This window comes from Alosa alosa, chromosome 14 (genome assembly GCF_017589495.1).
Source record: "Alosa alosa isolate M-15738 ecotype Scorff River chromosome 14, AALO_Geno_1.1, whole genome shotgun sequence".
Classification (NCBI taxonomy): Eukaryota; Metazoa; Chordata; class Actinopteri; order Clupeiformes; family Clupeidae; genus Alosa; species Alosa alosa.
Genome location: NC_063202.1, coordinates 24,083,780 through 24,105,778, shown reverse-complemented (window position 1 = coordinate 24,105,778; position 21,999 = coordinate 24,083,780). Strand labels below are relative to the sequence as shown.

General features: G+C 44.2%; 2 protein-coding genes across 6 annotated transcripts; one reads left to right on the top strand and one right to left on the bottom strand.

The window, feature by feature from the left end:
• Positions 1–12: 12 nt before the first annotated feature.
• neil3 (nei-like DNA glycosylase 3) lies at positions 13–14,914 on the bottom strand. Of its 4 annotated transcripts, none has more exons than XM_048263176.1 (11): positions 14,832–14,914; positions 12,630–12,763; positions 12,075–12,181; positions 8,263–8,397; positions 7,122–7,335; positions 6,706–6,780; positions 6,031–6,197; positions 3,892–4,058; positions 3,001–3,382; positions 2,443–2,617; positions 13–1,315 (listed from the first exon to the last, which is right to left on the bottom strand). In XM_048263176.1, the coding sequence occupies exons 2-11, from the start codon at positions 12,732–12,734 to the stop codon at positions 1,133–1,135; spliced, it is 1,710 nt and encodes a 569-aa protein (XP_048119133.1). In that variant the 5' UTR covers positions 12,735–12,763; positions 14,832–14,914; the 3' UTR covers positions 13–1,132. The 4 variants fall into 4 exon arrangements, with proteins under 4 accessions (XP_048119133.1, XP_048119135.1, XP_048119134.1 ...); XM_048263178.1 differs by lacking the exon at positions 14,832–14,914 and adding an exon at positions 14,072–14,092; XM_048263177.1 differs by lacking the exon at positions 14,832–14,914 and adding an exon at positions 13,388–13,418.
• Positions 13,445–21,991, top strand: asb5a (ankyrin repeat and SOCS box containing 5a). Of its 2 annotated transcripts, XM_048263181.1 has the most exons (8): positions 13,489–13,736; positions 14,932–15,023; positions 16,657–16,736; positions 17,181–17,288; positions 17,491–17,644; positions 19,266–19,400; positions 21,049–21,240; positions 21,423–21,991. In XM_048263181.1, the coding sequence occupies exons 2-8, from the start codon at positions 14,954–14,956 to the stop codon at positions 21,548–21,550; spliced, it is 867 nt and encodes a 288-aa protein (XP_048119138.1). In that variant the 5' UTR covers positions 13,489–13,736; positions 14,932–14,953; the 3' UTR covers positions 21,551–21,991. The 2 variants fall into 2 exon arrangements, with proteins under 2 accessions (XP_048119137.1, XP_048119138.1); XM_048263180.1 differs by lacking the exon at positions 14,932–15,023 and having other exon boundaries at positions 13,445–13,736.
• The last annotated feature ends 8 nt before the right edge of the window (positions 21,992–21,999 follow it).

Genomic DNA, 21,999 nt, shown 5'->3' with positions numbered 1-21,999 from the left:
CCAATGCAAAAGTAATCTAATGAGTTTCAGCTTTATTTGTATGAGATCTGAATTGTACAGAATTTATGCACTTGGTTAAAATATGTCAACCAGAGGACGGGGCGCTGTCAGATGAGCCTCGCTGATGATGCGTCATTTCGAGGTGCTACATTATTCATTATTTCAAACACACACAGTCTCCCGTCTTTCCTGAGCAATGTTTGGTTGAAAGAGAGAAGGCTGGATGGCCTTCCATCAGGATACCATTGCAACTGCAATGAGTGTGGCAAGGGCCCACACACACTGGGCCAGATCAGTCTGAGAGTCCGCTAATATTCGGGACGGTTGAGGGTTCTTTGCAGGGTCTTTCTCCTGCATCCTTCACACTCCTGTCATCCAGGCAGCCTAGGCTCTAGCCCACATGTCTGCCAGCATGTGTTCCATTCAGTCAGTAGCACAGCTCAAATGACTAATCAGTCCAGTGAAAAGTGTGTGTGTGTGTTGATGAAAAGCCTGAAACTACACTGATCTGAGTTTGCACAGAATCCAAAACCACACCAGGGATTTTAGGAGGGTCAAGTGTCCTTGTTTTGCAGAATTTTCATGCTGTATGTAAGCTTGTCCTTTTTCAACCAGTAGCACGTCATACATTGCCAGTCAGGCCAATGAAGGGTGAGACTGTATGTGTGTGACTATTTGAGTGTGTGTGTGTGTGTGTGTCTTGCTCTGTCAGAATGACAACCTGCCACCACGCTGGTCTGACCACTACACGAGGGGCCGTTCCACCCTGCGCCCCTTCAGTTTGGCATTTTAAATGGAGCCAACAGTGCTAAGTCCCAACGGGAGCTTTGTGTGCTACTCTTGTGATATGGCAGCTCACGCTGTGTGCTCTGAACTGCCCAGGGCATCAAAGATCGGTCAGATTGACACCTCCTGATTAAAATAACAGTGCAGAATATTAATTAACATCATTGCATTATTTGAAACAGAAAACACGCAAACAAAAACGTGAGTGTGTGGGAAGGAGGAAAGAATCATACTGTCCATCCATGTTTCTGTAGATGATTGTGTGTGTGTGGGTGTGTGTGTCATATCAGCCAAACATACTGTCCATGCCTTTCTGTAGGTGCTTTTTTGGTGTGTGTGTGTTGTCTTAGCAGCCAGGCAGGATGCCGACTCCCGGCCCATTCTCTGCCCACTGGAAGAAGTCGCACTGCTGACCCTTCCTCATGGGGCAGGTGTAGAAGTTGCGGCCGTTGTTGGGGCCCAGCTTCAGCACCGTCCTCATCAGGCTCCGTTTCCCGTGCTGACAGGTGGGGAAGTGCAGGTCTGCCCACTGAGACCGGGAACGAGGTAACACACCACCATGGGGAGGGAAGAGATGAGGAGGTAGAGAGTGTTAGTGAGAGAGCGCAAAATATGCTGCTTGTCCTATTCTAGTCAACCATGTCGAAATACTTCCTCAGAGCTTGATGTACTCTGAGACCACAGGGTGAAACTGTTTAACCTCCACACAAGCTACAGAGAGAACTCCAACACAAGCTACAGAGAGAAACCCCACAATGATCACATTTGTCTGTTTTACGATACAGTCTTTGAAACTGCATCATTTTTCTGAGGTTCCTCCCCTCAGGTATCAACAGGACCAGACAAAGCTAAATTGATAGCCTTGTCACATCCTCATGCTGCAGGGATGATACATAGAGGTGAAGGACTGTCTGTTCCCCTGACACTGATGACCACATCCACATCTGTCTCAGCCCCAATCACGGTCAGAAAAACTCCTGTCCCTATTCAGCCACAGAGTCTAAGAGCTTTGGAGCATGCACAGGTAGGGCCCAGTAGGAGCTCTGAGATGGTAAAGGTGCTCGCCATATTTAACTGGGATAACAGAACGCAGCGGATGTGAATCAAAGTAGGTTGATGTGAATGTCAAAGCAAGAGAGATCACAGTTCCCCCTAGGGGCCATTGACTGGTACTGCACAGGGATCAGACACCCAGGAACACCCCTGCACCCTTTGCTCTCTAATAATAAATTAATAGTCACCAAGAGCCAGAGGCGCAGTCTGATACACACAACAGTCTGCGTATGCAGCATGAACAGCACAGGAGAAATCAACACAAACAGCAGGAGCATCTGTTCTAGGGCTTTTTACTGCAGCATGGCAAAGCCTGAATCCGAGCCATAGCACTTGATCTGTTGGCCATAAGAATGCTGTAATGGGGAACTTTTGGACATGGTATCCTCCAGAAGTACATCCCTACAGCTGACTAATGAAATTGGTCGGAGTTGGCTAGTAGGCTGAGCTTGGGGTGTGTGTGTGCGTGTTTCTTTTCTGTACTTTAATCCTGTCCCCCCCATTTCTACGGTCTCTCCTGATCCTGGTCTTTAATCCTGTCCTATTCCTACAGTCTCTCCTGGTCCTGGTCACCTGGAGTTCTGTGGTCGTGGCCAGACTCACCTCAAAGAAGTTGCACTTGGTGTCGCGCGGCAGAGCGCAGCAGTAGAACTGTCGTCCCCTGTTCTCCCCATCTTTGTTCACCACGCGCAGCACGCAGGGCCGGCCGTGAGACGCACAGCTAGGAATTCTGGGAGGAGAGGAGTGGCCGTCCTGTTTCCGTTTGGCTGGAGGCGCACTGGTGACATCAGAACAGGAAACGGAATTAAGACATCTGCTTTCATACGTACATTCAGTCTGTTCACTTGGTAATTGATCTGTTTGTTCATTCAGTTTGCTGGGTCAACTAGGAATGAGTCATCACACAGTATCACAGCTCTGCACACAGACAAGCAGCAGCAGCACCCCCCCCCCTCCTCATCACCACCTCTGCAAAATGTCTCCTGTAGTCCAGCTCATTTGTGTGCGCTAGTTGTGTGCTCAAGGGAAAGCTAAACTAGGATTTGGTCTTGTGGACTATAGCTGAGGCACACATACAGCCCCTTTCATTATCTCCATGTTCATCTTGATACCCTTCTTCATCACTCAGGTGAAGAACGCTCACTGATTTTATCCACTCACCTGACGGGGCTGTGTTGGGAGTTTGACGCCGTGTGACTGACCAGAATCGACCCGCTGTCTGTTCTCACACGCTTACTCGGCTGGGTGTATGATCCGTCCGCACCGGTCATCAACCCTGCCCTCCTGAGGGCGTTGCCATGGCTACCTGACCACGCGGTACCCTGCGCTGGGCTGCCGTTACAGGTAAGCGGCGCTGTGGTGGTGCGGGCAGGAGAGGGCGCTGTGCTGAGGTCTGATAGGACGAGGGTGGTGTGGCCGAATGCAGCCCGGCGGTTCAGCTTCAGCTCCTGGGCAGGCTTACTGAAGGAGTTGCACGGGTACTTAATCAGGTGCGGGGAGAACGCTGACGAATCACACTGCTCCTGCTGGCCAGGGGGTGGAACTGCAGATAGGGGACACAGCAGGAAAGGTGCAAGTCAGTGAGATGTTGTCAAAGGCAGGGTCATCTGATGTGGTCAAAGGCAGGGTCATTTGATAGTATTAAGCCAGACACAACGGAACTGGCAAAAGTTTCTAGTGAGAACCCATAAAGTTGAAGTGCATGAGTGGTGCTTAACTGTGGGCTTTCTGCGGAGTTTCACACAGCACTTTTTCCATTCTCACCTAAAGGATTCCCAGAAGCTTGCTGATTAGTACTACATTTAAACAATTCCAGACTGAGGGTATATTTCTCAGCAAAATTAAGAGCGTGTTTTTTTTCTGCTTTAGGCTAATTACATACCACCATTGTATGCATATTAAACAGTTATGGGACCTAAAGAGATTTCTAAAGAGGTTCCCTTGGGGTAATTCACATTGTCTGGAAAGAGAGTCTTTTAAGGAAGTTACAGCTAAAATGCTTAACATGGCAGACAGTGGGGCTCTGAGTCTAACCGACCAATCAGCACTCACCCTCAGGTCGTGGGGTCAGGCATGCCTCACAGGACTTGCTGATTGGTCGGTTTATGAGGGTGCAGAGGTTACAGGCCCACTCCTCTTCCTCCTTCTTCGCTACATGATCATTGGTCCCACCTCCCTGGTAAGCCCAGCCAATCAGAGTGTTCCTGGTGGGGAGTTTGCTAGAAATGTACAGAAGAGCTTGATTGATAATTGTGTCCACTGTCCAATCAGTGCAGTGCGTACTGTAGACACTTGTAACAATGACCCATTAATCGTAAATTAATGAACATCTCTGAAAAGCAAGCTTGAAGACACACTAAAAATGAGCAGAACGGGCATAAGACGACACATTAATAAAGTCAACGTGTCATATTAAAGACGCCTTGGTTAATACAAGTAATGTGTCACAGATCTGTGCACTCACAAATTCATTAACACTGGAGATTAAAACTGAAGTGTCAGAGCAAAAGCCCAAAATGAAGAGCATCAACATCTCTCACCCCTGTTGTGACTTCTTTATGGAACACTATTAATGGGTAAATCAGCACTCTATGGAGACTCTTTATCACCACTAAACCACGACGGTGTTGAAAAAATGGGGTGATAAACAAGGACAAAACTTCAAATGAAATATTCAGTGAGATCCATCGGTGTATGTGTGTGTGCTGCTAGCGAGAAATATGTGTGTGTATACAGGTACAGTATGTGAGATAAATATTTGTGTGTATTCTGTGCGTGTGTCACACATCTCACACACCCCAGATCAGCAGGCAGGAAAACAATTCTGACTATTTTTAGGGTGTTGAACAATAACTTTGGCTGAAGTACAAGAAAATGTCTTCCACTCTCAGTTCTGTGTGTGTGTGTGTCAGTGTGTGGTAGGACTTCAACTCCACTCTCAGCTCTCTGTGTGTGTGTGTGTGTGTGTGTGTAGGACTTCAACTTCACTCCCAGCTCTGGGTGTGTGTGTTGTGGTAGGACTTGCCACATGCTTATGTTCACAGAGCCTTCTCAGCACCATATCCACAGAGCCTTAAAAATGACAATTAGATTGAACCAAAAGCACTGCTGCCAAAAGCCCCCGTTTAAGCAGTAGTTTAATAGATTACGTTTTAATGAGGACAATGAATAAATTAACACACTGTCCAGCCAGAGAGAGGCTGATGGGGCTGGCAGAGAAGGGCCTATGGAGCAGCTGTCTGTCTGCCAGACACTAGTGGACTGCAGGGCAATGACCAGAACACACCGTTCCATTCCAGAATGTTCCCGAGAGTCCGCAATATGGATGCAGGATATTGCACAAATGGATCTCCATCAGGCAGAACCTGTCAGACTTCAGTGATATTCTTTTCTTTCAGACTTTAGAGTTTTTATTGAATTGGTCCAAATCTAGAGCACGGAGTGAGTTAATGGGCCCAGAAGTAAACAGAGGCAGAGGTAAGAACAAACTCTTTTAACAGGGGGAGTTAACCTTGAGCAGGTATGTCTGAGGCTGGATAAGGGGGTGCTGGGGGTTTGAGGAGGAAAGAGGTCAAAACAAGAAACAGGTGGAGGAGGAGGATAAAAAACACACAGATCAGAACGCTCGACGGTCGACTTCAAGACAGCGCTGCCATACCTAACCCTAACCCCATCCAGGCAGCGCTGCCTGGAAGTCGACCGTGGGGGCCCAAAAGCCCATATATCAATCTGAACACACTAACTAAGAACGACCTGAATACCCTTCTGTACCCCCATGGACACACAGGGTTCTATTTGGCCCTCTACCCTCTAGGAGAACGAGACCAGGGCCACCCACGGGTCAGACTACACTGCTCGCAGAGCGGTGGCCACCCCCGGGTCAGACTTTAATGACTTAATCAATGCACTGCTATTACCCCCATCATTCATTATCAGTAAGCCATTGCCCAAATGGGACTCTGCAAGTGTGTGGTAGACTGTAAATTATGTATGTACATGACTGTTTGAGAGAGAGAGAGAAAGAGAGAGTATGTGTGTCTGTGTGTACCAGTGTGTGTTAGACAATGAATTATGTATGTGAATGTATCTGTGTGAATACAAATTGATCTGCATGTGCCTGTGTATGTGTGTGTGTTTTGCATGCATGTTGTGTGTGTGTGTGTGTGTGTGTGTGTATTTTCTATACCTCACCTGATGTTCAATAGGTTTGGGTCAGCTTTCTGACAGTGCTGACAGTAGTAAGTCATCCTGCCGTTATCGCCTAGGCGACAGACTGTGATGCTCCTGTTGCATTGGCCACACTGAGGACGCTTGTAGACTTTGTAATGCTTGTACAGGGCCGAGCCAGTCTTCCGACACTAGACAGAAACAGCCCGCGGCCATCATGGATGTAACATAAATAAATAAATAAATAAATAAAATAAAAAAATGGAGCTCTAGCAATGATACATGCATGGTGTACATGTCCGAAGGCCTGTTCTCACAGATGAAGGCGGGGCAAAGCCACACACATCCTGCACCTAATGGGTGCAGGATCTCGTACCAGTATCCAAGATAGTCAAAGACAAACCTCAGGAAGAGCCGCACGGCTCCATACATCACTACTAATAAACACTGTGAATGGGAGCTCTTTGGTGTGCGGATCGTCTTTGACTTTCTTGGATACTGTCCTCACAGATTTCAAAGTCCTAGTATCAAACACCCTGGATATGAAGGAGAGCTAATACAGGCTATACATTATGTTGCATTTCTCTAGCTTACGCTTACTTGGACTCATACCACCACTTTTATCAAATGTCAAAAATATGAACAATTGTCATCACTGGATTTGAAGGTTTACTAGCTCCAGTCCAAACCCAAGCCTACCTTATAAAACAGCAATGTGAAGTCCCGAGTCATCTTGACCAGATGGCGCACTTGCTCACTGGACAGCTGGGACACCTGTGACATGACATTAAGAATCTGAATGAGCTACATATCTGTGTGTGTGTTTATAGATTCATCTATGTAGAAAGTGGTTAAAGATTGTCCTATTGTCAGTAGAGGAGTTTGTCAGAACCACCCCCAAAAAAAAAAAAAAAAACACTATCTTTTTTTTTTTAACTCCTGCTAGTTAAAAGTGTAAGAAAGTGTGTGTCAATGACAGAGAGTGCCCTGGAGGACAACACTGAGAAAGGGTGCTGACTGTGGCAAGAGTAGCCACCCCCCCCATACTAACTAAATCCAGCAGCACTAGACTCATCATATCGCCTGGGTGACAGAACAGAAGTGGCGATGGCTACCCTGACAGCAGGATGAAGGCCACTGTCGAAGAGTGCTTCGTTCTTGATGATGTTCCCCACGCCGGGCAGTACAGCCTGGTCCAGCAGAACGTCACAGAGCATGCGGCCACCCTCTGCTCTCATCGCCTCCTCCGCACGGGACGCACTGAACTTCTGTGAGCAAACGTCCAGACTCTCCATCGCATGCACCCTCTGCTCACAGTCAGCTGTAAGCCTGCCGACACACACACATGCACACAAATAAACACACACACATACACACAAAGACCGACAGACACATACCCACAAAGCCACCAGGACAACACAAAGACACCTGTTAATTGGTAGCCTAGAAATCTAGACGCACCCTAGCGCAGCAAATTGAATTTGCTGCCAGGGCTAGTCTAGCAACTCTCCGTTGGCTTGTGAGCTCGAAAAATTAAACTTCTATCAGGCCAATCAAATCGTGTATAGAGTCGTTAGGCAGGCTTAACATAATGAATGATGGAAGAGTTGCAACGGTTTGGCTTGAATTCCCTGCTACTTGAAAACAAAGAAGATGGATGTTGCTGTTGGCCAACAGTGTGAGTTAAGCTTGTTTTAAGATGGCAAAAGTTTGAACTAGCCAACTAGCTCCGCTGGTGGGAAAACGCATGGGACTCAGCGCTGTCCGATTGCATGCAGAGGGAATTTGAAAGACAACCGAACATTTAAATGTCTGTCTGTCTCGTCGTCAGGCTAGTTAATTGGTCATTTGACAAGCCTACAATTCCACAAATCATTGCTTTAATTAAAAAGTGTGTGTGTGTGTGTCTCACTACAAATCAATTTCATGGAAAAGAAGAACAAGGCACTTCAGAGCTCAGAGCAGGGGCCAAGAGAAAACTCCATTAAATGTGCAGATGCAGGTATTGATCTGTGAGTGAGCGTAGGTATCTGTTAACCAAACACCCCAGCCAGCCCCAAGCAGATATGCCTTCCCTTATAAGCTCAGCGTTATTCCAGTTAATGTGAAGTTGTGATAGTTAAAAAAAGATCACATGCCCGCGGGACCACAAGCTGAGAGCTGCTCCCCGGTTCTGTAGGCTGCATTGCAGAACACACACTAGAGGACAGATCTACACACTGAAGGATAAGTATGTGTTAGCTGTCGCTAGGCTACCTGATGTCCACTGTGGAGTCAAAGAAGCAGATGCAGTCATTGGTGAGCTGGACCACCAGCACAGGCAGAGAACCCCTCTGGTCCTTCCTCTCTGTTGGATTGATCCGCATAGAACCGTTCATGCCGAAGTGAACCCTGCAGAAGGCAATTCAGTCAATACAAACATGCAGTGTTGCCCTTGCTCTAGATCATTAAATAATTTAAGATTACAAATCAGGTACACGTTCTGCATGCTTATAATGTTGTCATAGCATAAGCTCTAAACCGTGCAAACAATGATATTTCAGAACGCCGAGGAAAGGTGATATGGGGCGCCAAATGTAACATGCCTTATTTCGTGGACAGAATGACTTTCGTGTGACGAAATACATATATTCATTACGAAACCATGTTACATCATAACGCCTTTTGTCCACGGAATGCACAAATTGGTTTGCATTGTGTCCACGAAACACTAAGAGAGCACATCATTTCATGGACGAAATTGACTGGTGGCCTTTTCCTTTCGTGGACATAATGCTGAATGCAGTATTCACTGTCGTAGACAAAATAAACTCTTTTTTTTGGTCAAAAGTAATTCTGTCTACGTAAATACGGAATGCATCATTCTTTCAATTTCGTCCACAAAAGTATTGTGTTGTGTTACAGAAGGCATTCCGTCCACGCAATAGTAACTTACAAGGATACAAGGAAGTTTATTGTCACATGCATATAGTTACTGGAAGTAAGAAATGCAGTGAAATTATGTCTGGTGTCAGCCTATTTGTGCATTAATGGGGGGTGCAGTAGAAGAGGGGTTTAGTAGATTAAGTGGCAAGGGCTGCATAAAAAAAGGTGGGGAGGATTGGGATTGGGTGGGGGCACCAACAAGGAGCACCCAAGAGCAACAGGGCAAGGAAAACTCCCTTACCAAGGAAGAAACCTTGGGCAGATCCACGGCTCAAGGGGGCTAACCTAACTGCCAGGGGTCTTGGTGTGTGTGTTGGGGGGATGACAGGGGAGATGGGATAGTGTGCTGTGTATGTGGGGAGAGGGCAGTGTGCAATATGTGTGTTGGAGAAGCTTCCTCCAACACACATAACTTAACTTACGAAATGCATTCAGTGACATATGCTTCCATTCTGTGGACGAAATGCATAATAGAATCACGAAATCAGTTTTGTTACAATACATTTCGTGAGTCAGCAGTTTACGGAATGAATTATGTGTCACGATCATTTTATTACGTGGACGAAATGAATAAGACAATCACGAAATCAGCTTTGTGAGCTGCTACAATTCATTTCGTGAGTCAGCAGTTTACGGAATGAATTATGTGTCACGATCATTTTATTACGTGGACGAAATGCATAAGAGAATCACGAAATCAGTTTTGTAACCTGCTAAAATACATTTCGTGAGTCAGCAGTTTGCGGAATGAATTAGCCAGTGGGTCTTATTTAGAAGTGGCACTCGCGCCTCCCGTTATTCACAGAGCTGCGTGAAATGTATTGCAACTTTTCGCCACGAGGTGGCAGCTTAAGTCCGCTGTAGCATTGCCGGTAAACGGGACAACTGGCTGCATTCAGAGGCTTTGCAACGGCAGTGTGATTGGCAATCCGCAAACCGGTGCCAGGCCGTGTTGGACCTAGCCTAGGGTCCGGCGAAAAGCAACTGCTTAGGCTTTCTCTGAATTATCTATGGTCTATGATCTTCAAACTATAAGCCTCTTCGACGAGTAGATTGCTGGTCCACTGGACCACGCATTTAGGCTAGATTAGGTCTATGTCCGGTGCTTCTGTCTGTTAATTTTGCGGCACAACTGCTGGAACCGTGGACCGAAAGAAAAATAAACTAAATGTTTCCCTGATCAATGCATAGGCCTACTTCTTAATTCATCAAATATAGAGGCATAACATTAGCCTAGGTGGTAGGGATAGGCTGTGAGTGATCATTCAAAGTCTATGCGTGTCTGTGCAAGTTGTAACAAATCGCCCTTATTCAAAAGAACTGATTGCCACTACGCATTTAAGGTTACGGGCGGATATAACAAGCAGGAAATGATTCTAGCTCAATGCAGACGAAGACCTCAGTGAAACCCAAACATATGAGATTGATTCACTTTGTATTTTAATGAACGAACTCGCAGCCACTCGGCGCGCAACTGAAGGCCCGACACAATTAACAACAAAGTTTCACAATGCACGAACAAATGCCCCCCAAAGTTCAGTGCCCAATAGTCCCGACATCAAGCAGATGATTCAATCAGTCCAAAACACAAACGTGATCCCCGGAATAAGAAAGAGTTGTTGCGCTTACAGTCTGTTGAGAGGTCGTTCCCCAATACGGTTGCGAAACGCAATCTCACCAAAACACGCACATTAGGAAAAATGCTCCTTTGCTTGCTGTAATCCAATGACTTTGGGAAAAAATGATGATCGCAGATAGCGAGAAAGAGTCACGGTATACGTTCAGCATGCAAGGCCTCTAACGCGCGTTACTCCATATACCAGCCGGCTTCGCACAGGTAACTCTCGGGGGCGAGCGCTCTCCCCGCGCCTCCATTTAAACAAAGTGCAATGAAAGTCACTCCTAACCAAAACACGCGTTCGACGGTCAGCTGACATCAAATTTTTCATACATGGCATATTAAACAGAGAGAAAATACTAATACATTTTCATACAAACAACCATGTAAAAAGGTTATTTTGGCATCCTTTACAAAGTGATACTGACAAATTCGTGGGTAGGCTAAGCAACGATATTTAAAACAGTCAAGAAGTGGATTCCTGTAATGTTCATGAAAACAGTATAGCGATTGGATAGCCTAATAAGTTTATATCGTCTAGTTTATATCGTCTCGCTGGAGTGCGCGCATAATAGGCCTAATCGCTATGCCTACTTGCCCGTCCAAATAAAGGGCTTTCCTTTGTTTCAAGGAGCTCTGACTAACGGGAGGCGCGATTAAAGTGGCCACTCCTAAATGGTAGCCTAGTAGGCTACCCACTGGCTAATTCATTCGGCAAACTGCTGACTCACGAAATGTATTGCAGCAGGTCACAAAACAGTTTTCGTGATTCTGTTATGCATTTCGTCCACGTAATGAAATGATCGTGACACATAATTCATTCTGTAAACTGCTGACTCACGAAATGTATTGCAGCAGGTCACAAAACTGATTTCGTGTTTCGTCCACGTAATGAAATGCATACCTGTCAACACTCCCGTTTTTCCCGGGTTTCTCCCGTATTTCAAGGCCATCTCCCAGAACCCACCCGTTTTGTTATTTGTTATTTATTTTGTTATTATTCACATAATTCATTTTGTAAACTGCTGACTCACGAAATGTATTGTACGTGATTCTATTATGCATTTCGTCCACAGAATGAAAGCATATGTCACTGAATGCATTTCATAAGTTGTTAAGTTACTATTGCGTGGACGGAATGCCTTCTGTAACACAACACAATACTTCTGTGGACGAAATTGAAATAGGACGCACAGAATGATGCGTGTAGGTGCATTCCATATTTACGTAGACATAATTACTTTTGCCCAAACATTTCGTCTACGACAGTGAATACTGCATTCAGCATTATGTCCACGAAAGGAAAAGGCCACCAGTCAATTTCGTCCACGAAATGATGTGCTCTCTTCAGTGTTTCGTGGACACAATGCAAACCAATTTGTGCATTCCGTGGACAAAAGGCGTTACGATGTAACATGGTTTCGTAATGAATATGTATTTCGTCACACGAAAGTCATTCTGTCCACGAAATAAGGCATGTTACATTTGGCGCTCCATAAAGTAACAGTTAACAAGTCAAGCTTACCTAAGCGTCCTTTCTCCAAAGTACAGGAACAACTCTTTTCCCAAGGTGTCCACCCCAGTGTACGAGCAACCACCGAAGACTTGGTACGAGCTTCTGACATGTCCTATCTACAAACACAGATTCCTTCATGTTACAACAGATCATGCGGCCTCGATCATGGGATCGAAAGGCTTGCTTGCTAGTCTATAATATACTAAGTTAGGCAACGACATTAGCTAACTATCGTAAAAGGACCAATGCCCGCTCCTTCCATTCAAAAAATCGAATACAATGTCACTTGAACCCTATGTTATGCACTTTACGAGAGAGAGCATAGCACTACTATATTAGAGTAAATCTACCTGACTTCCTGTAGACATAGGCCAATCTACCTACCTGACTACCTGTAGACATATGAGCGTGATTAAATTCTTTGGTAAAACGTGAGTAAATTACACAGTGTTGTCTGAACAATGTGAGCAATAAAATCGTGGATCGGTTGTTGTTGTGGCTAGCATAGATATATGACTAACCTGTTTGTTGTTGGCTGCATAACAACTTGCTTGTGTAACTTACCGACGTCGGTGTTGCTCCACCACGAATTTCCTTGACACGTTGTCCTTTCTGAACCCTTGAGCGGATCTTTTCTCCGTTCAAAGTACAGCCTGGGCCCTCAACCATTTCCAAAATATCCAAAAACACAACGTACGCTGATTTAAGGAGCAGACAAAATCAGAATATAAATGTTAACCTACTTCGCCCGCCAGATTATTCGAAAATGCGCATGCGCATCTGCTCTATGCGCAAGAAGACTTTTTGCACATGCGCTGTTTAGCGACTGAGTAGATGGTAAAAGAAGGGCATATCCATAACACAGTACAGGATTGAGTAATCTTCGTAGACTCTTGTGTAGCCTACTCTGGTGGTCAAGGTTCATCTCTATCATCTTGAGCCTATTCCCTTGTTGCAGATATTTAAAATTGTATAACAAAGCCATTCACCATCAATAAAAATAATGTATGTAGGCTATGACATGCTATTCATAATAATAAGAAATACATAAGATAATAATAAAGAAGTACATATTTAATCAAAATACTCATATGGCATTTCTTAGTTATTTGTCTTAGCCTATAATCCTATGGTTGGCTTTGCCTTTATATCCAGAGCAACACTGCCATCTGCTGGCAATACACTATGACGCGTGTAGCATTTTGTCCCAGTTTCAATAATCTGTGCCCTATTCATTCAATGCTTTTTTTGTTTGTTTGTTTGTTTAAAGACTCTGACTGTTCTTTAATTAGTTACATTTATATTCCAGACCGTGTGCTTACTGGACAGAAGAAATGTGCTGTCACAACACTGAACCAGGAATCCAGGCACAGACACCCACTGACCCAGTTCTGAGGGCTGGTGGTGACTTTTGGACGCCGCTGCTAACCGCTCCCCCCACCCAATTTCCAAACATTTGTCCCATTCACGGAGCCATGACTGAATCCTCTGAGTTCAAGCCCTTCGCGGCACAGCTGTCCAATGTTTACCTCACCATCTTGGCGCTGTTCTGCTTCAAGCTCTTCGTCAGAATCACGCTGAACCTACTGACGTACTTCTATATAATCAGGGGGAACCGTAAAGAAGCGGCCAGAATATCCGCAGAGTTCTACGATTCTGGCCAAGGACAGAGTGAGTTGGCAGGCACCAGTCTGCGTCCCTTTGATAATTTCTTTGCAGAATTATTTAGCCTATTAGCCACTCCCTTGTTGTGGAAATAGGGCGTTTGTATGTAGGCTATACAAGACAACACTTCCACTAATGGGATATTCCAAAGATATTCAGCAGTAGCCCACATTTTCCTTAAAACTTATCATGACAAAATGATCTTGATAGTCTTGATGCGAGCTTATATATCTTATCATACATCATATAAGATTACATCTCATTTCACGTGATTCTTATGTCAATGTAGACATTAAAAACATAACTTATGATAGGCACATGGGTTAAGTAGGTTAACCCACCTTGTTCTCACACAAGCGCTCATGCAACGGTAGAGGGCGCGCCTGCCCAGAGGGCCAGGTTATTTATAGAACGGAACCATGATGCTCCTGCGCCCTCCTAGCGTTCTCCCTATTGCGTGAGCAGTCGGTCACCAGAGCGCACGGCCAATCTGAACCTTGGAGCAGTTGTATGAAAGCCCAGATCAGTGTCATGCCCCGTTGGTATATGCCAGAGCAAACTGAGATACCAAAATAAACTCAGTCTGCTACGCTAGGACTAGAACGGTAGCTGTTAAACACACGTCCCCAACATAAACTTGACTAGACTGGCTGTCAAAGGGGAGATCGCACATGGGTTGGTTGTCAAGTCAAGTTTTGACATATATTTTTATATTTATATATTTTATATAACGTTTTGACGTATATTTTAGATATTTTCTTAATAGGCCTATATAAACTGAACACAGCAGTCATTTAAGCAGTAGAGCTACATTTCTAAATCTCCTTTATTATAGAAATAATGTCTACAGCTCTTACAGAGTAGGTCTAGTCCTACACCAACAGAGTAAACACAAGTTGTCAATATATTCTATCCAGAACTTCCAGGCATAGCCTACAGGAGGTGTAAGTTCTCTTGTTTCTGCAAAAGGAGACTTGTCAGAATAGTGCAGGTCAGCTGTCTGAGCATATGGATTGCAAGGGTAAGCATATGTTATAGAACCTTGTGTTTTGAAATATACAAGCTATTTGTTTGCTGAGGTCAGATTGTAAATATACTTACCTGAGTCCAGGTTTAGAGTGAAGTGCTGCTAGACATATGATCCAGAGAGTTTGGTGGAGCCAAAGCCAGAGACAAGGTGTTCCTTGTCCTGTGTGTGCAGCTGGTTTGGCAGTAATAAAGGGATGAAGGCAGGTGATGACGATGACAAGGATGTGTGGAACGCCACGGCGGGCATTATGGAGATCGACTCAGGTGTGTACTTGGACCCATGCAGACCCAAATCAAGTCCTCACTGGTCAGCACTGCTCATTGACATTGAAACCTATTTGCTGTGAATCTGCCACATCCCCACCAGATCAGGGCCTTTACACAGAGACAGGGTGTTTTTGGAAGGGGCATACACAAGAGGGGGCCTTACTTTCTTACTGCAATGGTGTGTGTGTGTGTGTGTGTGTGTGTTGTAGTACTCGAGTCCAGTCCAAGTCATGAGATAAATTTAGAGACTCGTGACTTGACTTGGACTTGAGCACTGAATGACTCGAACTTGGACTCGGACTCGTACATTCAGACCAATATGTCATTAGAATATTATTTGGTATAGGATTTTAATATCTAAATTATTTTTAGTATTACAGTTTTTCTCGATCGTTTTGATACCTGTGTCAACTGTGACATCACGTTCTCAAAACAGTTAACACCCGTGTCTGAACAAAAGCACTCTGGACAAAATGACACATTTTGCTTGCAAAAGGCTGTTGCTCTCTCAAAACACTTAAAACATGCAGCAAAAGCAAATCTTGCCTTCAAACACTACAACTTGTTGCCAATTCAAAAACATTCTTTAATCAATCATTACACACTTGACAACAAAATGCAAAATCTAGTTCTCAAAATGAGCATTTTTGCTATGTCTGTTCCATTACTTTCTCATTTTTCTGGTATCAGAAAAAATCTGTGAAAAGACAAAATGTACTGAATAAAAAAATAATTTATTCATTCCTCCCAAGATGTAACTGTCATTGACATGTAAGACATACAGCAAAACACTATAGCAAGATACTGTAAATGTCCTTGAACTACAACTTTCATTGAAATAAACCTACTGTAAAGACCTTTTGTATGGTTTTCTCCACCAAATAGGCAATACAGTACTTTGTCAAATGTGCATTAGATCCAAACTTGCAAATAGCAACACAGAACAGACATCTCTTATGTATAATAAATGATTGCTGATTGAAGAATTGTGCAATTGAGTTTCACACAGGTGTATCAGAGATTCAGACTTATGCATGGAATCTATACCACCTGTGAAAAGATGTTTTCCTTTTGTTTAGCATGGGAAAACCAATAGAGTTTAGGGCTTAACACACCTGTGTTAACTGTTTTGCAAAAGGGTGTGAGAAATGTGTGAACCCAATGAAAATGTGTGAACACATTCGCAAGAGATGAATTCTGCTGTGCAAAGAATGTAGTCATGAAGATCAAGTGGGTTCCTGTTTACTTAAGCAGGTAAAAGCAATCGAGAAAAACTGTAATATTAGTGCAATGGAGTGTCACGCCATGTTCCTACAATAATGGACGTTAACTTTAATGGCGCCAAATGCCTGGAGACATGAATGCCCCGAAGGTTGTCAGTTTTGCATTTAATAGTGACTCGACTCGGACTTGACTCGGATGAGTAGTGGACTCAACTCAGACTTGACTTGGATTTTTTTTTAATGACTTGGACTTGACTCGGACTTGAACACTGGAGACTCGAACCTGGACTCGGACACGAGGCATAGTGACTTGACTACAACACTGGACTGTGTTGTAACATAAAACTAAGTTAGGGCCCCTGTGTGAGGTGTGCAAGTACAAGTGATGACACTGATTTGCGTTGCAGGGCCATGGGTAGATAGGACACCCCTCCATGACGCAGCCTATCACGGAAGACTGCTCTGTCTTAAGACCCTCATCTTTCAGGTAAGACAACAAAGGCACGACAATTACAACAACAAAAACACAATGACAATAATAATAATTATCCTATAGGTCCTGTGGATCACTGACAAGAAGTAGAAGTTTAATGACCAGCAAAATATATTATTTTGCAAATAGATACAGTATGTTTTCAAAACATTTCACAATTTTAACCCCTAGGGAAGCTTCAATGTATACCTGTACCATGTTGTAATCATTCAAAAAACATTTACAGGACAGCCAGTTTTACTCTTACTGACAATTACTCTGTTTGTGTGTGTGTGTGTGTGTGTGTGTGTGTGTGTGTGTGTGTGTGTGTGTGTGTGTGTCTGTGTGTGTGTGTGTGTGTGTGTGTGTGTTTGTGTGTGTGTGCGTGCATGCATGTGTGCGTGTGTGTATGTGTGAATGTGTTTGTGTGTGTGTGTGTGTGCACGCGCCTTTCCACAGGGTCACAGTGTGAATGCCCTGACGATAGACCACGTGAGCCCTCTTCATGAAGCCTGTATTGGCAACCATGTTTCCTGTGCACGGGCCCTCATTGATGCTGGTGCTAATGTTAGTCCTCATACAAACACATTGTTTAAAGGAAATGCACGCATTTCCACAGGCGATGTGTGTATGGATAATTATTTTTGTCGATGAAGATTTTTATTTTTGTTGATGTGTGTGTGTGTGTGTGTGTGTGTGTCTGTGATCTTTCTGTGATCTGTGTATTACATGTTCTGTATGTGTGTATGTATGATGTGTTTGCGTGCAGGTGAATTTGAGCACCATAGATGGCGTTACGCCCCTGTTGAACTCGGTCATTGTGGGCAGTGTGGGATGTGCGGAGTCCCTCCTGGAGAGCGGGGCAAGACCCCAGGCCGCCGCCACCTGTCAGCCCTCCCCCCTTCATGAGGCATGTGCCCGAGGTATGTCTCACACACCCCGTACACAAACACACAAACACAACCCATACACTCACACTCCACAAGACACATATACAGGCCAAATTGATCATTTTTAGCTTCTGCATTAGCTGAAAATGCTTAGAGATGTGCACCTGTGTGATTGAAAGGTCACTAGTTCAATCCACTGGACTGGCAGGAGAAATGTGAGAGGGAATGGACAGTGCTAGTCTCTCACTGAGTCACGACTGGAATGCTCTTGAGCAAATCCTCAACTGCTCCTCAAAACTGCTGCTGCCCATTACACCTGCTCCTAGTGCTCACTGCTTGTCACGGTAGGACAGGTGAAATGCTGAGGTCAGAGGTCACTGGAAGTGTAGGCTATGTGTGTGACAAAGAACTTGAGTTACAGTAGCTAAAAAACACCACAAGCAACTGCAGTATTTGTCTGTGGGTCTCCCCTGATGGTACAAATGCAAAGTTTATCTAGGGCTAGTGCCAGTGAGCCAAGATTTGAATTCCTCCTCTTCCCCTTGTGTATAATTCCTTTTCCAAGTAAATGTTTAAATGAATGAACAGAACTTAATCAATAAGAATGGACTTGTCAAGAGAACACCACTTAGTCTTTCATCCGCCTTAATGGAGAGCCTCTCCCCCAGGCCCAAACATAACTCTTGTGGACAAACAGGCTCTTAATGCATCCTGACCCAAACGCACACAGCACACACACACACACACACACACACACACACACATCATCGGGATGATCCCAGCAGAGGTCACTCATTAAGCCATCCATCCTGTCCTAACTGCGCTAGATAACGTTATGTGCCTATGATCCTCTGTAGTATACATCCCAACACATCCGTGCTCCATATATTCAAGACCTGACCATCCCCATACACTTAAAGACCTGACCATCCCCATACACTTAAAGACCTGACCATCCCCATACACTTAAAGGCAGTAATGGAGATGGATTGAGCAGTGGTGGCTCTTAATAGAGAGTGGGTGGCCTCAGGTGGCATTCATGAAGTCCTGCTCTGCTAATGGATGGGGGTGGACTGTGGTTGTGTGTGGTGGTGGTGGGGGGGTGGTCGATCAGCTCTCCTGTGGCCCAGGAAGGTCGATAGCCTTTCTGCTTCAGCTGCTGAACAGCTGGATGCTAATGATGAGGTGCGTCTGTGCCTGATCACAGGTGTGCACGTGGACACACACACACACATGCGCATACACCACACACACACACACACAAACTCACTCTCACACACACTCACTTGCACTACAAAGATTCACTTGTGATTTGTGCATTGTGTCATGCCTAGTGTAAATACAACCTACAAGACCCTCAATAGGACAGCTTACCATCTTTATTGCAGCAGGCCATTTTGGTTTATTTCCCTGGCAACAGTCAGAAACCATTGTCCAGCCAGCAGTGGCAGTAAGGTTCACAGTTCAGCAGCCAATCAGTGTGGAGAGAATGAATAAGGTTGCCATAGAGACAATGTAAACAGTCTCCATCAAAGATCTAGAAGTCTCCATAGAGATGCTGAATAGATCAATACTTTTGTGTTAGTGGGACTGCTGTGAAGTAATGAGGAATATTTAAAGTGCCCACTGACAGGGATGGTTTGTGCCCCTGCAGGCCACATTAAGTGTGTGGAAGCCCTGATTACCTGGGGGGCGGATGTGGACATGGACCTGCCTGCCAGCGGGACACCTCTCTACACCTCATGCCGTACTAGGCACCCCTTGTGTGCCAAGAGACTGCTGGATGCAGGTATATGGCACCCGTGATCCCACAATGCACCTCTCTCACGTCACTGAGTGAGTCTCACTGTATGAGACTTCTCATGTGTCCTTTGTGTTGTTTCAGTGATCAGAGCAAATAGTCATATTTTGTGTTGAGATAGCACAACAAAACAGAAAAAGTTGGGACATTTCATAAAATGCATAAAAACAGAATGTGATAATATACAAGCCTCATAAACCCATATTTAGCAGCAAATAGGACATAGACGACATATCAAATGTTGAAAATAAAATGTTTGACTATTTCATGAAAAATATATGTTAATTTTTAATTTGTTAACATGTTTCAAAAAAAGTTGGGACGGGAGCATTATAGCTTGTTTAAAACACTGTGCTGCTTCACCTCTTCATTTAACAACATTCTGTAAATGTTTAGGAACTGAGGAGATCATATTGAGTTTTGAAAATGAAATGTTTTCCCATTACTCCCCTATATAGGATTTCAGTTGCTCAACAGTATGTATGGGGTATTCTTAGTCATGATTTTCATTCCATTATGCACCTAATTTGACAAATCTGGACTGCAGGCAGTCCACCTTAGCACCTGGACTCTTCCTCTATAGAGAAATACTATTTACATATATGTGCAGAATTCATTTTGGAATTGTTTTCCTGAAATATTCAAGGTCTTCCCTGGAAAAGTCATTGCCTGGATGGCAGTATATGTTGCTCAAAACCTGTATACATCATTCAGAATTGATTGTGCTTTGCAAAATGTGCAAGATGCCCATGCTGTAGGCACTAATGCTCCTTCACACCATCATAGATGTTGGGTTTCGAACTGAGCACTATGAACAAGTTGGATAGGTTGGATACTTGGATAGCCCCTCTCCTCTTTAGCCCAGATGAGTCCATGATTTCCAAAAAGAATGGAACATTTTGATTGGTCTAACCACAGGACCTTCTCCCATGTTACCTCAGTCCATTTTAAACAAGCTCAGGCCCAGATAAGACTGTGGTATTTTCTGTATGACGTCTCAATACAATTTTGGCTGTTTTGGCTGTTACAATTTTGGCTGCAATTTTTGAATTGAGCACATAGACACATAGTTATCAAAGGTTTTCCTGAGACACAAAGGTTTTCCTGAGACACACTGTGCACATAGACAATAGTTATCAAAGGTTTTCCTGAGCTCATACAATGACTGGAAACAGATCGGGTGTTGATGCAGTGCCATTTGAGGTCCAAAAGACCACAGTCATTCAATTTATTTTTCAGCTCTTTCCCTTGTTTGCAAAGATCTTTGTTTGCAAAGAACTTTTCCAGCATTTTGTTACCCCCGTCCCAACTTTTTTTTAAACATGTTGGTATCAAATCCAAAATTAACATATTTTCCATGAAATAGTCAAATTTGTCATTTTCAACATTGGATATGTTGCCTTTGTCCTTTTTGCAACTAAATATGAGTTTAAGAGATTTTCAGATTATTGCATTCTGTTTTTATTCACATTTTACACAATGTCCCAACTTTTTCTGTTTTGGGGTTGTATTACTTGGCTGCATGGCAAATAAAAACAATAATAGAACTAATCATGTGACACAGTTGTCTATGGCAGAGACCATATGACAGAGGTCCATTAGCAGCACATGTGTGTCTGCACCCCTGACTGTGCAGGAGCAGACGTTCAGCTGGGCACGGCGATGGACACACCGCTACACATGGCTGCAGAGAGGGACTGCACTGAGCTTGTGCAGCTCCTGCTGGAGTTTGGGGCCGACGCCAACGTGAGAAACGTGGAGTTCAAGAGGCCTGTTGAGTCAGCGCCACCCGGCAGTCTCACTGAAGGCTTTCTGCTTGTGTATGAGGGTGAGGAGAAGAGAGATAGAGAGTGTGTGTGTTTGTGTGTGTGAGAGAGAGTGTGTGTGTGAGAAGAGAGAGAGAGAGAGAGAAATGTCTGAGAGGTTATCTAAATGACTGTTTAGTCAATAACTAAATGAATTAATAACTGCATAATTAATTTGGTCTTTTCTCACACTATCTCTTTTCAGCTACCCCACGTATCTTGAGCCATTTGTGCCGTCAGCGAATCAGAGAATGTGCTGGTCGCCAGAGACTTCACCTGCTCCCCAGCCTGCCTCTTCCTAAAGCTCTCAGAAACTTTGTGTGCTTCAGATAGTGACACCAGTTCTGCTGCTGGACCCCAAAGTAGCCTTTGGTGCCATAGATGTTTGGTTCCCCAAAAGCACTTTCCCATGCATGCATTTTTGAATGTTTGTTCTTCTCAAGTTCATTTCAGCATCTATGTTGCTTTAATAAAACTTCATAAAATCTATTAACAATTAAAAAGTATAGGCTACATAGGCCTCTTTTCTTAATCTTTGAGCATAGGCTATAGCCAAAGAATGTAACCATAGCACTGCTACTACAATAACAATGCTACTACAATAACACAGCCATTATGCCAACTACAAACCTCTGGAGACTTTTCAACGTTTGTATTCCAAGCCAGAGGTGGCAGTAAAAGGGTTTTCTGGCGCCAAATCCTTGAGGCCCGATGGAAGTCCGTTGTCATAGAGATGTAAACAATAAAGTCTAAACTCTCACCCCGTTGGGTTTTTCTAAGAG

What these genes read in the sequence shown, in the direction of transcription:
- neil3 (XM_048263176.1), bottom strand. Translation starts at nt 12,734, where the DNA reads ATGGTTGAGGGCCCAGGCTGTACTTTGAACGGAGAAAAGATCCGCTCA. An exon ending in TTTGGAGAAAGGACGCTTAG is followed by an intron (nt 8,398 to 12,074) that starts GTAAGCTTGACT and finishes TGCCTTCTGCAG; the next exon opens with GGTTCACTTCGGCATGAACG. An exon ending in CCTGACCCCACGACCTGAGG is followed by an intron (nt 3,383 to 3,891) that starts GTGAGTGCTGAT and finishes CCCTATCTGCAG; the next exon opens with TTCCACCCCCTGGCCAGCAG.
- asb5a (XM_048263180.1), top strand. Translation starts at nt 13,541, where the DNA reads ATGACTGAATCCTCTGAGTTCAAGCCCTTCGCGGCACAGCTGTCCAAT. An exon ending in CGATTCTGGCCAAGGACAGA is followed by an intron (nt 13,737 to 16,656) that starts GTGAGTTGGCAG and finishes TTTGCGTTGCAG; the next exon opens with GGCCATGGGTAGATAGGACA. An exon ending in TCATGAGGCATGTGCCCGAG is followed by an intron (nt 17,645 to 19,265) that starts GTATGTCTCACA and finishes GTGCCCCTGCAG; the next exon opens with GCCACATTAAGTGTGTGGAA.